We start from the raw sequence: 12812 nt of genomic DNA, 5'->3' as shown, positions 1-12812 counted from the left end.
ATATAGAGGAATTGATGAATACTGTGAGTATATTTAAAAAGAAACAGGATTCGCAATCCACTATACTGTAACTTTCAAGAAACAATGTTTTCTGAGTTACATGGTGGATTTAGAGTGGAAAACTGTGTTTAGGGATTTGGATGGGATTTGATAAGATTATGAAATATTCCTATGATATTACTGGCTACTGTCTTTGCTAATATAAAAGTGACATTAAATGAAAGTTGTTGTGGTCGCACTTTATTTTAAGGTATAAATACAACAACCACTTAATTGCACAAAAAATAAGTGTGCATTATTTTTTAAAGACAGATTATTTCAGCATAAATCAAGAAGGTCTTGGCTGTGATGTTAACTAGCATAACTATGGTGTAAACAGCAGCATTTGTGCTGTCAACTGTGACAATTTATATTCACTGTGTATATATAATAAGCATATACGAGACTGAATCCATCTCACCCTGAACTGCCAGTGAATCACATACTCTATTTCCAGACTCTTTAAATGTGTTTACGCAGTACAGCAGATGCTGAACAAAACACTCGCATTTCAGTTGCTTTTTACCACAACCAGACTGTTACAGGTTTCCCGTTTAAACACTGTTCTGTGTTTGCGTATATTGGCTTTGACTCTTCGCATTACCAGAGCACGAGTCCAAAACATGTTTCCGTGTTCCTCAGCGCTCAGGGCCAAATGAACAGGATATTTCCTTTGAACTTCCTGTCTCGCCTTCCTTGTCGTCTCGTCGAGAGCGATTTGGAATTGGAGTTGGGAGCCGCTGTAATCATAAAGCATGATGCTTTCACGCATCAAACCGTCCTGCCCATCCACTCAGCAGGAGGCCGCAAATGCGCCTCTATTACGCGCCCGTCTTCATGTCGTTCTGTTATGGAAATGTGCACACTTTTCTCAGTTTGAAAGGCTCCTGGCTTCTTCTTTTGTGCTTTTCAACCACTTTTAAAACACCTTCTGATGTACCAAACCCGTCTCTACACTTTGTTGGCTCCGTCCCTGCTGCTTCTCTTTGGAATTGTTTACTGCAACGCAAATAAGGATAGAAAGTAATTCAAATGGATGTCGGGATTGTTTGGTTTTAGGCCGAGGACCGTCTTGTAAAGTGTTTCCAGCAGTACGTGTGTTATTTGGTTATTGATGAAGCACTAATGCATCATGGATAAAAAAGAGTGAGCACTTTTTAGTAGATTGCAAGCTACTTGAGGCTATTGGTTTTTAAGCATTTGGGTGAATGAAAGAACATGTGTTCTCTTTGAACTCTCGAGAGGAGAGCAGACGACTAGAACACACTCACTTAAATCTGAGGAAGTGCATTCACAATCAGTATATATGGATTTTTTTATAACAATTTCCCCCAAATGAGTTCTTTCTTGCAGTTATTTATTTATTTCCTTTTATTAAAATCGATATTACATTTTTGTCCCCTGAAGCTCGAGTTATTTGGGTGTTATTTAACACTTATTTAAATCACTGTTTGTTTGTTTGTATGTTTGTCTGTCTGTTTGTTTAACTTTTATGGACGTAGTAATATTGTAGTTAATGTAGTAATGATGTAGTAATTATTGTAGTATTTATTTATTTGGTTGTTTGTGCAAATTATTACAATGTTTTATTTAAAGGATATTTTAACTTTTAAAAAAGTGAATTTGTTTGTTTGTTTGTTTGTTTGTTCAAATTATTTGATTTCTTTTTTTAAAGGATATTCTGTCTGTCTGTCTGTCTGTCTGTCTGTCTGTCTGGGTGTCTGTCTGTCTTTTTTTTTTTTTTTTTTGTATGTTGTGTGTGTGTCTGTCTGTCTGTCTGGGTGTCTGTCTGTCTTTGTCTTTCTGGTCTGTCTTTCTGGGTGTCTATCTGTCTGTCTTTGTCTTTCTGGTCTATCTGTCCTGTCTGTCTGTCTGTCTGTCTTTGTCTGTCTGGTCTGTCTGTCTGTCTGTGTGTGTGTGTGTGTCTGTCTGTCTTTGTCTGTCCTGTCTGTCTGTCTGTCTGTCTGTCTTTGTCTGGTCTGTCTGTCTGGGTGTCTGTCTGTCTTTGTCTTTCTGGTCTGTCTGTCTGTCCTGTGTGTCTGTCTGTCTGTCTGTCTGTCTTTGTCTGTCCTGTCTGTCTGTCTGTCTGTCTGTCTGTCTGTCTTTGTCTGTCCTGTCTGTCTGTCTGTCTATCTGTCTGTCTTTGTCGTTCTGGTCTATCTGTCCTGTCTGTCTGTCTGTCTGTCTGTCTGTCTGTCTGTCTGTCTTTCTGGTCTGTCTGTCTGTGTCTGTCTGATATTATTTATCTGTCTGTCATGTTTTTTTTTTTTTTTGTTTTTATGTTTTTTTTTTTGTTTTTATATTGTTTTTCTGTCTGTCTCTCTGTCATATTGTCTGTCTGTCTGTCTGTCTGTCTGTCTGTCTGTCTGTCTGTCTGTCTGTCTGTTCTGTCTGTCTCTGTCTGTTTGGTCTGGTCCTGTGAATGTCTGTCTGTCTGTTCTGTCTTTGTCTGTCTGTCTGTTTGTCCTGTCTGTCTGTCTGTCCTGTCTGTCTGTCTTTCTGTCTGGTTGTCTGTTTTGTCTGTCTGTCTGTCTGTTGTGTCTGTCTTGGTCATCTCTTTGGTCTTTGTCTGTCTTTGTCTGTCTCGTCTGTCTGGTCTGTCTGTCTGTTTGTCTGACTGTCTGGGCTGTCTGTGTGATTTTACTGTCAGTGCACATCCAGCATTAACATTTTCTATGATAATACATCCATACTTAACACAAACATGAGAAACATGCTATAACATCTCATTCATGCGGTCTCATTTTTCATCTCTCCACCCTGTTCTGCGCTCTTCCTCAAGCGTGTGACGTGGAGGAATATCTGTGTGCGGACGGCCGTAGCTGTGTTTCTGAGAGCTGGCTGTGTGACGGGGAGCTCGACTGCCCCGACGGCTCTGATGAAACACCAACCATATGTGAGTCCATCAGCACAGCACATCGCACCATTTGTTCATTTTCTTTCATTGTTTCATTTATCTATTTCTGTACATTTATGTATATTTGGAAAACTATTTATTTATTTATTTATTTGTTTGTTTATTCACTTATTCATTGTTCATATATTTTAAATGTATTATTTAAAAAAAAACACATATAACATATAACTATATAATGTTTTGTTTCCATTCTATAATAATTTATAAAATATTTGTATGAATAATTTTTCTTTTAATTCAAAACAAATTTAGATTTTTCTTTTGGATATAATTATTTACCCTGTTTTAAAAGCTACACACACACACACACACACACACACGCACCACACGCACACACACACACACACCACACACACACACACACACACATATTATACTTTCTCGTTTATCATATACTTTTATTTAAAAGAACATACAACTTTAAAATGTATTCGTTTTATTATATATAATTATTTATTTAACATACCTTTTTTACACAACATTTTTTACACTACATTTTTAAAAACATATTTTATAAAACTATCCTTCTTAATATCCTTCTTCTATCCATTTTTTTCTTTCTTTAAAAAACAAATTTTTTCTTTATAATATACATTTATTTATTTAAAAAATATATTTAATTATATAAAACAATTTACAAAACATATTATTAAAGAAATTTATTTTTAAATATAAAAAAAACAACAACATCTAATTCATTGTAGAGTAATTATTTACAAATATTTGATACTCAGCATTTACATACATATCATAACCTATATGAACATCAAGTAAATATGTAAATTTTAGGGGGTTTTGAAGGACGAATTCAGATTCAACATAGTAACAAAGACCACAATCTAATCAAAAGTGCACCATTAAGCTGCATATTCATATAAACAATCTTTTTTCAAAAGAGTTTTACATTTTCTGCCAAGTTGCATGTTTTTTTTTTTTGTCAATGAGATTTCAACACAAAACAATCACACTTCACTTTCCTTTTATAAAATGAATCGGTTTCCAAAATGCTTCAGTGAAAACAGGAAATGCACTCATAAGTATTGCTGGATGAGGAATAATGAGCCTGGGATAAAAGATGAAGCATTAATTGAAGGAATTGTTGCCTGAAGTGTTGTGCGGTTTTTCACACAATACAGTCCTCGAATGCACAGATTCTGAGAGGATAAAGAGATGAGAAAGCTTTTGTACGTATATGACAGGCTGCATAATTATCTTTTTTAAAATAGTAGGCAATGATATATCTTTTGAAATTCAGTGTATGCAGGAAGAAATATTCCTGACAAGGCTTTTATGAGATTAGAGGAAATCGCAGTGGAGGTCAGTTGCCTTCGGCGAATTATCTTGTGGTAACATAGTAAACGTGTTATTTTAAAGTTATTTTTCCTGTCAGTATTTGGCAAATAAATGCACCTTGCACATTATTCCTGACAGTTTGGCAATTACAGAGCTCATTTAAATAAATACGAGGTTTTTATAGTGAATATTGTCTCTGCATACTGTCAGACTCGGAATACACTATTTCTTGTACAGTATGTGCAGCTGCATAAACTAGTTTCTGACTTTTCTCACTGCACGTCAACAAACACACTGCCGTGGTTCCTTTGATCAGTTTGTCATCTCTCGTCTGTGAACGACCATCTGTGGTTTTCCATCTTGCCGTTTTCTTAATATTTATCCCGTTAATCACACGAGATTAGTGTGTAATCCATTTTCAAAACAATAAACACAAGCAAAAATTGAAATTTGTGCAGTTTTTACGGATGAAAGAGCCTTGAAAGAAGTCTTTTTTTACTCTAATGCTATTATTTCATATGTGTGAATATAAAATAAATACAAAATGTAAAAAATGTAAATTAAAAATTAATGTATTTTTTTCTTTGTGTGTGTGTATATTTTATAATATATATATATTATATATATATATATATATATATATATATATATATATATTATATAATATTCTATATATATATATATATATATACACATATATACATACATACATATTAATTTACATTATATATATATATATATAATTTATTATATATTATATATATATATAATATTATACATATGAAAATGTATTATCATATGAAACTGTAAAACAGAAACTTTACTTTCAGAACCACTTACTTTTAAAAGTAATGCATTATAAAGTCCCAAGCTTTCTTTTCAATGCAAAAAAAAAAAAAAAAAAAATAAAAAATAATAATAATAACAATAATAATATATTTTTTAAATATTAAAAAAAGAGAAGTTAGTTAATAAATGGGAAAACAAAGTAACTGGTGTTACTTATTTGAAAAAGTAACTTGGAGTAACTTTTTTTCTTGTAAATTTAAAAGTAATGCATAATTTTACTAGTTACTTGAAAAATTGTAATGTTTAATTAATTTAATGCTATTTGAAATATAACTATATATATATATATATATATATTAAATATCAATATATATATATATATATATATATATATATATATATATATATATATATATAATTTACGTATTTAAACTCAATTATAACTGTTCAAAGTATTGTTGTACATTATAATTAATTATGCATTATATAATTTAATCATGTATATATTTTTTTAATGTACTTATTTTTAATTGAAGTTTTTATTTAATGAAATTTAAAAACAACACAAATAAATTAACAATTATTTATTTGATTATATATAACTATAAAAAAAGTTCTTGATTTTGATATTTTTAACAAAACATATACAACTTTATTAACTAAGTTAGTTAGTTAGTTAGTGTATTGCCTGAGGGCCCCAACTGTAGCAGGTGTGCATGTAATATAAAAACAAAAACACTTATTTTTTGACATTTTCAGAATTTCTGTGCCTATGTGCTGTTGGTTTCAAAAGAATTCCTTCATAATTAGTCTTTAAGCGAGACCCCCTTCTAATATGCTGTCGTGCTGGAGGGCGGCTGTGGTTGAAGCCATCAGAGAGACTAAAACAACAGAAAATGCTGCATTAATGAGGTTACATCACCCTTAATATCTTCCAGGTTCCATCTTGACTTCTGCTGCCTAGATACTTTTGAACCTCTCTGGAGATCCGGAGGCCCTGAGAGAGAGAGCAAGAGACACTGAGAGGATATTTTTAAACAATTCTCTTATTTGTTGAATTACATATTCTCTTTTTACTGGGATTATGAAAGTGGAGCAGAGGTCCGCTGGGAAAAGCCTTGGGGGGGAAACCTGTGTATACACTTCCTTTCTCCAAAACACTCTTGAAAAAACCCTTTGGGTGATCGTTTAAAAGGAAATTGAAAGTTAAGGAGGAAGACGTACTGTAGGCCGAGACTATCAGGGATCTGGATGTAGATCAATATTGGTGTTTTGGCAGTGGTCTCTGCTCCCCCGTGACACCCCAGAAATGTCAAGCAATCGGAGATTCACAGGAGACAGCTGGCGGCGTGCTAAATTCTCGCGTGCTTAAGAGACTTATTTAGGAGGAACTGTGCTGGGAGTTGAATTTTAAAATAGCTTTGCTCATCACATTTATACACAGCACCCCTATGAATCGAGTTAAGGGTTGTGAGTCTTGGTTTTACGGCTTTTATTTGTATTTATGCTGCGTAGAGAGGGAAAACAAGAACGTGGAGGGTTTTAGAAGAGCTTGTGTTGTTCATCTGTTTTGTTTAAGTACATTTATGCCATCCTTGTTTGGTTCTGTTGAAACTTGTTTTGAATTTATTTTCATTTTTTTTTGAGTACATAATACTTTCTGTCATTTGCTAAATTAAATGGTATTGTAATCGGTGTTGGGGAAAGTTACTTTTAAAAGTAATGCATTACAATATTGCGTTACTCCCTAAAAAAGTAACTAATTACGTTACTTAGTTACTTTTTATGGAAAGTAATTAGTTACTTTTGCGTTTCTTTCGCGCTACTTTTCAAACATGAGCAGGGCTTGATTGTTTTTAATATAAGAAGTTCTATTTATAGCAAATGTAAAAGCCCTTTCACAACAAAAAGTGTAATGAATAAAGCTCAGGCTGAAGGAAAAGTAAATTCACGTCTGTACGGTAGAACACAGGAGAAGAAGTTTCAACACTCTTCAGCAATAAAAAAAAAACACAAAAAACAATGAAGCACAATTGTTAGTTTATCTAAAGTAATTTTTGCTTATTAGTATGGTCGAACTGGATCATCAAAGGTCAGCAGCAAAGACACTGTTAATAAAATTGGATTAGATACATTTGTGTTATTTAACATATTTAATTATTGCTGGTTTGCGTCATATTCTGAGTTTGCATTTCACTGTTTAAATTCATTTTGATGAATACTAAATCTGTTTTTTTTTTTTTTTTTTGTGATTGGGATGAATTAATACACATTCACATTTAGTCTAGAACTATACAGTAACATTATGTTCACACAGCACACAATAAAAAAAAAAACTGCCTCTGTACCAATATGGGGACAGGAGACTTGTCAGTCAATAAATAGGAAAACAAAGTAACTGGCATTACGTTTTTGAAAAAGTAACTCAGATAATTTCTTGCAAATTAAAAAGTAATGTATTACTTTACTAGTTACCTGAAAAAAGTAATCTTATTACGTAACTCGCGTAACTCGTAATGTTTTACCCCCAACACTGATTGTAATTGTATTTTATTTATATTATTAATGTGGTTGCTTCTTTTTTTCTGTCCTCTTAAGAATAAAGGTTCTTTACTGGCATTGATGGTTCCATGAAGAACCTTTAACATCCATGGAACCTTTCCATTCCATAAAAGGTTATTTAATGGTTCTTCTATGGCATCGCTGCAAAAACTTCCTTTTGAAACAATTACTTTTTTTAAGGAAGGAAGAAGTTCTTTAGATTTTTAAAATGTCCTGCACACAAATAAAATAATAACTGATGAACTTAAAAAGTAATGGGTTACTTGAAAAGTAACCGGATTACGTAACTTGCATTACTTGTAACGGATTACCCGTTTTATGTGGATGTTTTTTTTTTGTTTTTATTTGTTTTTTTTTTAAGTGTAATTGCAGAGCAAAGAGGACACTGACAACGCATCGACAGACAAGACAGAAGATGTTACTTTTGCAATGAAAACAAAGACTTAGCTTTCTAATTTTGTCATTTTAAGAAATTCAAAAATACCATTTTGTGGCTCTTTAATGTGTTGTGACAGAGCTGTATCAAGTTATAGCATGAAATAAACATGAATGAACATCAGAAATTATCTTGTTTCAAACACGGAAATACACACCATTTTATATTTAAAGTATTTTGAATTTAATGTATGCTGTGTGTAATCTATGCTGTGTTCACACCATGTCATAATTACTGTAATTCCAAGAAGACAACACATAATGTTCAGCTCGGTGCTGTTCACATTATGTTCACAATACTTTTGTATGAAGACATCTACACTGGCAAAAGTCAATTACACAAATTTTAAAACATAAATATTACAACATAACTGCTTAATTACATTTTTCTACTGGAAGCACCACCATTTTTCTCTGGTTCCGTGTGAGGTGCAGCGTACAAGCTGTAGCTCTCAGAAAACTCCCAGTTCACAAGTTATAATTACGAGTTTTACGAGGACGTGAATGCTTTTTTCAAGTTGATATCTCGTAATTACGGTAAATACGATATAGCGTATTCACACCTCTACTTTCCTGTCTGTTTTTTTTTTTTTTTTTTTTTTTTTGTCGGACAGAATGACAGATTCGCTGTTATAGTTGATCAGATCTGTCAGGCAAACACAGTGAAGGGTCAATTCAGTGTTACTTGCATTATTTTGTATTTGTGAAGTTTATTAGCAATTTCTAAGTGAAACTTCTTTCCTACCCCAGCTTTTTTTGACCATTTTTTCTGCTGTCATCATACAGTCATGTCAAGCATTTTGAAAAAGTAATCTGATTTTTAATCCTCTATAACATTTATACTTGTTTATAAAGCACTTGAGACATGGCAGGAACACAGATCTACCAGCCTAGTATAGAATCTGAAAGTGGCTTTGTTACAAACTGAGATTAGTGTCATTACCAAATTATTCAGTATTAAAAAAACACTCATTTTTTATATTTATAAATTCATACATAACTGACTGTGAGCTTAATTGACTGCAAACTTCTTGTGTTAGCAAATGCAAGACATACTTTTATTCCAAAAAGTTACACTACCTTCACGCATCATTACTGCCTCACGCAATATTAATCCCACAACTGTTGCTGCAATACATATTTGAAAACTAGTTTCTGTGTTGCTTTGTAATCTAGCTGTCTGATAAACTTGGCATTATGTATTACAAATACTGTTGGCATTATGTATTACAAATACTGATGAACTGCTTTGTTCCTCTTTCTGTGAGTATCTGTCAAATGCAAAAATGTTAATGTAGTTTGAAGAAGTTATTTTTTTTCACAGTTTCATTAAAAGTTCTTCTCTTCTCCAGGCTTGCGGCAGGTAAAGGTGAGATGTCCCGTCAATCACCTCCAATGCCTCGGCACCCACAGGTGTGTTCATTTCAGTACACTCTGCAATGGAGTACGAGACTGTGAGGATGGATATGACGAGGGTGTGCACTGCCGCGGTGAGTTCACAATGGTTTTATATACTGTACTCACTATTGTTGAAAGTTCATTCAGCTAAGATGCAGTAAATTGCTCAAAAGTAAAGACATTTATTAGGGCTGCACAATTAATCAAAATTTAATCGCAAAGGCAAAAATTAGGCAGAAGCTGTGATTGTCATGCGTATCTTTCAGTGAAGCACGGTTCGGTGATCAGCAGTAAATCTCCATCCAAAGGCCAGAGGGCGCTCTCATGCTGAAAATCCAAATATGCCCCAAGAAGAAATCCAGGAAATGCCTTTCGCTGCAGCTGAATAAACAGAAGATTTAACTGCTTTCATTGATTCAACGTGACTAATAAACAGACGACTATGGCAATATACGGTTCATCTGAGTTCTTATTATAATTTTCATCATAATAAAGTATATCTATAATGAAATGCTTATCAACATAGCTCTTATCGCTGCTTAGAATACAATGAAATATTGTGTGCTTTAATTATTCTGTTTTAGAAGCCACATCATCTCACAGAAGGATTTATTTTAAACACTCGACTGACGTTATGAAGTGAATTTGGAGTTAAAACATGTTATTAAATACGGTATTTTCACGTGCTTTCAGATGGAGCAGCATTTACTTCACAGAGCCATAGTTCACTGAGAAGCTACGCAAACAGGTGTCATTATCGCAGAACAATTTTGTCGATTTCATAAACCTACAATTATATACAGGTAGTCTGTGATTATGAACGCGATTTTGCATAGCTTGTCAGAGAACTCTGCATAGTAAGATTTACTGCTAATCACAGAACCGGCTTTACTGACTAAATGCGTTTGACTTAATGCGCAATTAATCTCGTGCCATTAATCGTGCAGCTCTAACATTTATTTTAAATTGTGATAGTATTTCACAATATTACCCCTCCCCCTCCCCCCAATGTCTACTGGCATTATTAGGAAAGGTTTTTTTTTTTTTTTAACACCAAAAACTAATTTTTCATGGCCATTTTTCATCTCCCACCCCCGACCATTTTAATTTAATAGGCAATTGTTTCTGTCTTTTAAGACTCTTATGTAAAACTGCCTGATCAAAGTTTTAGAAGTTCAAAACAAGTCAAATTTGCAGCTTGGTTTCTTTTTCTTTTCATAGTGCATTGAATGCTTTTTTTATCTTGTAAGATAAAAAGATGATCCCTTTAACTGTTCATGTGACGAATCTATTACATTTATTTTGAAAATGATGAAACTAGCTAAAGACATGGCTTGAATAGTTTTGATATGTGTTTTATTTATGTGTAGTTGTGCATCAGACTTGATGTAAACAGTCTCGAATTCAGCTGAAAACTTCATAATGGTCCTTCGACATCTGTAGCTGCAGGTCAAGACTTTAACCTTTAAAGTGCAATTTCCATCTTAATGCCAAAAAGTGCCCAATATTTCCTCATTTTAAAAGTGTTTGACAGAATTAAACCCACAACAAATCTGCAGTTGTTTGAAGTCAGTTCCATGCAAGATAAGCACAGTCGGCTTAATGTAATAATGGGTTTCTGCTAAAAGGCAATTACTGTTTCTCCACATGATGAAGTGAGGATTGCGTTTAGTGACATTGTGGTGAAAGACAACAAGAAAAGAGGTTTATATGGAAACTGCAGCCTAGTTTATGTCTAAAACACTGATGTATTGCAGCCGAGCATGTTTAACTGTTGAGACGCATGAACTACATCGTTCATGTCTAGAGAATGTGTATATTTAGTTACGGCCGTAATAAATGAACATATGGAGGTATTCATCATCCTCACCTTGAGTTGAACCGCTCCTAAGATGTTCGCACGCATATGCCAAGCAACCGAAGACCTCGCTCGGAGGAGAAACTTGCACATTTACATTTTATGTTCCATTTCAATCTTAGTCTTGGTTTGGTTTCAAAGTAAATAAAATTGGGCGTCTTGAAGATGGAGGTATAGAAGTACATGCTCCTTTGAGGAGAAAACTCGGGCCGCTTTGTTCCACCACAGACCGGTTACGGATTGCTCTCTGCACACCTGTCATAACTGAGCATTCATAATTTATATTATCAGTCCACAGAGCAGATATCAACTCTCACTCCTGGAGGTATACAAATCTGGGACAGATAGAGAGAAGAAGTGAGAGAGAAACATCTTTATGAGAATGGTCATATGAGCCAGCCTCGTGTTTGTATTTTACTTTTTTTTTTGGTCATAAAAGTTAAGACAAACTAGCCTTGTGGGTTAAAGATAGCGTGAAACTAGCATTGACCTAATTTACAATCTTAATAAATGTCTGTAGTCTTATCGTGCACGATTTTGCATTGCGTAATTTCAACTTCTTCCTCTTTTTAAGGGTTTCTGTGAAGCATAAGTAAATTTTGAAGCATTTAAAAACAGAAATGTGAAGCTTATAATTTTATATAAACTTGAATGTTAATTTTTTAGCTGTTAAGCTGTTCAAATGTCATTTTTTACAGTCGTTTTAGGGCTTATGGCATTGCTATAATGATTAAGTTATAAAATTGGATATAATAAGCAATTTTTTCCACACTAAAATCATGTTAACACTCATATTGTTTACGTTTTGTGAGTGTTCAAAATTGGCCCCATTCTCTTCCATTGTAATTACAATTTACATTAATTTTTATGTTAAAATCTGTGTATTATTTGAGCTGTTATGCTATTTAAAATGTCATATTTAAAGTAAAGTCATTTTTAGTAACTTTTCTGTTTTTCAACAAAAATCATAAAATTGTACGTAACTTTAAACAGAAAGCAATTTTCACACTAAAATCACGTTAACACTCATATTGTTACATTTTGTGGCAATACTACTGAAACAATGAGTATTTAAATGTTTACAGATTCACTTTTGTAAATACCATTGTAGGTGGTTGCTAGGGCATTGCTATGCGGTTGCTAGGGTGTTCTGGGTGGTTGCTAGGTTCCCTTACAAAAATTAACCATGGTTTTAGTACAAAAAAAAAAAAATTGTTAATGACAATTTAACCATGGATTTGCTACACTAACCATAGTTAAACCATGGTATTTGTAGTAAAACTGTGGTGCACTTTTGCTACACTTTTACTATATGATTCATTTTCGTAAGGGTTGCTCCAGGTGGTTGCTAACTGTCTGAATACTGAATACTGTTTAACGTTGTATTTAACTGTCTTCAGCCTATTTGAAATGTGGGTTGCTACGTCGATAAACCTGAGTAAACAGTCTCGCAGGTATTTGACATCGACTTAAGCGCCTAACTAACCTTGACGAAGTGGTTTTAGATTCTCTTTTATTTTC

At 33.5% G+C, this 12812-nt stretch overlaps 1 protein-coding gene across 1 annotated transcript in view; it reads left to right on the top strand.

Annotated features, from left to right (window-relative positions):
• The window catches only part of LOC109064589 (low-density lipoprotein receptor-related protein 1B-like), a 252014-nt gene that overhangs the window by 36091 nt on the left and 203111 nt on the right, over positions 1–12812 (top strand). The window contains 2 exon segments of the mRNA XM_042749544.1: positions 2822–2935; positions 9388–9525. Of these exon segments, the coding sequence (XP_042605478.1) occupies positions 2822–2935; positions 9388–9525 (252 nt within the window).

This window comes from Cyprinus carpio, chromosome B22, assembly GCF_018340385.1.
Source record: "Cyprinus carpio isolate SPL01 chromosome B22, ASM1834038v1, whole genome shotgun sequence".
Lineage (NCBI taxonomy): Eukaryota > Metazoa > Chordata > Actinopteri > Cypriniformes > Cyprinidae > Cyprinus > Cyprinus carpio.
This window is presented reverse-complemented; position numbering and strand designations above follow the sequence as displayed.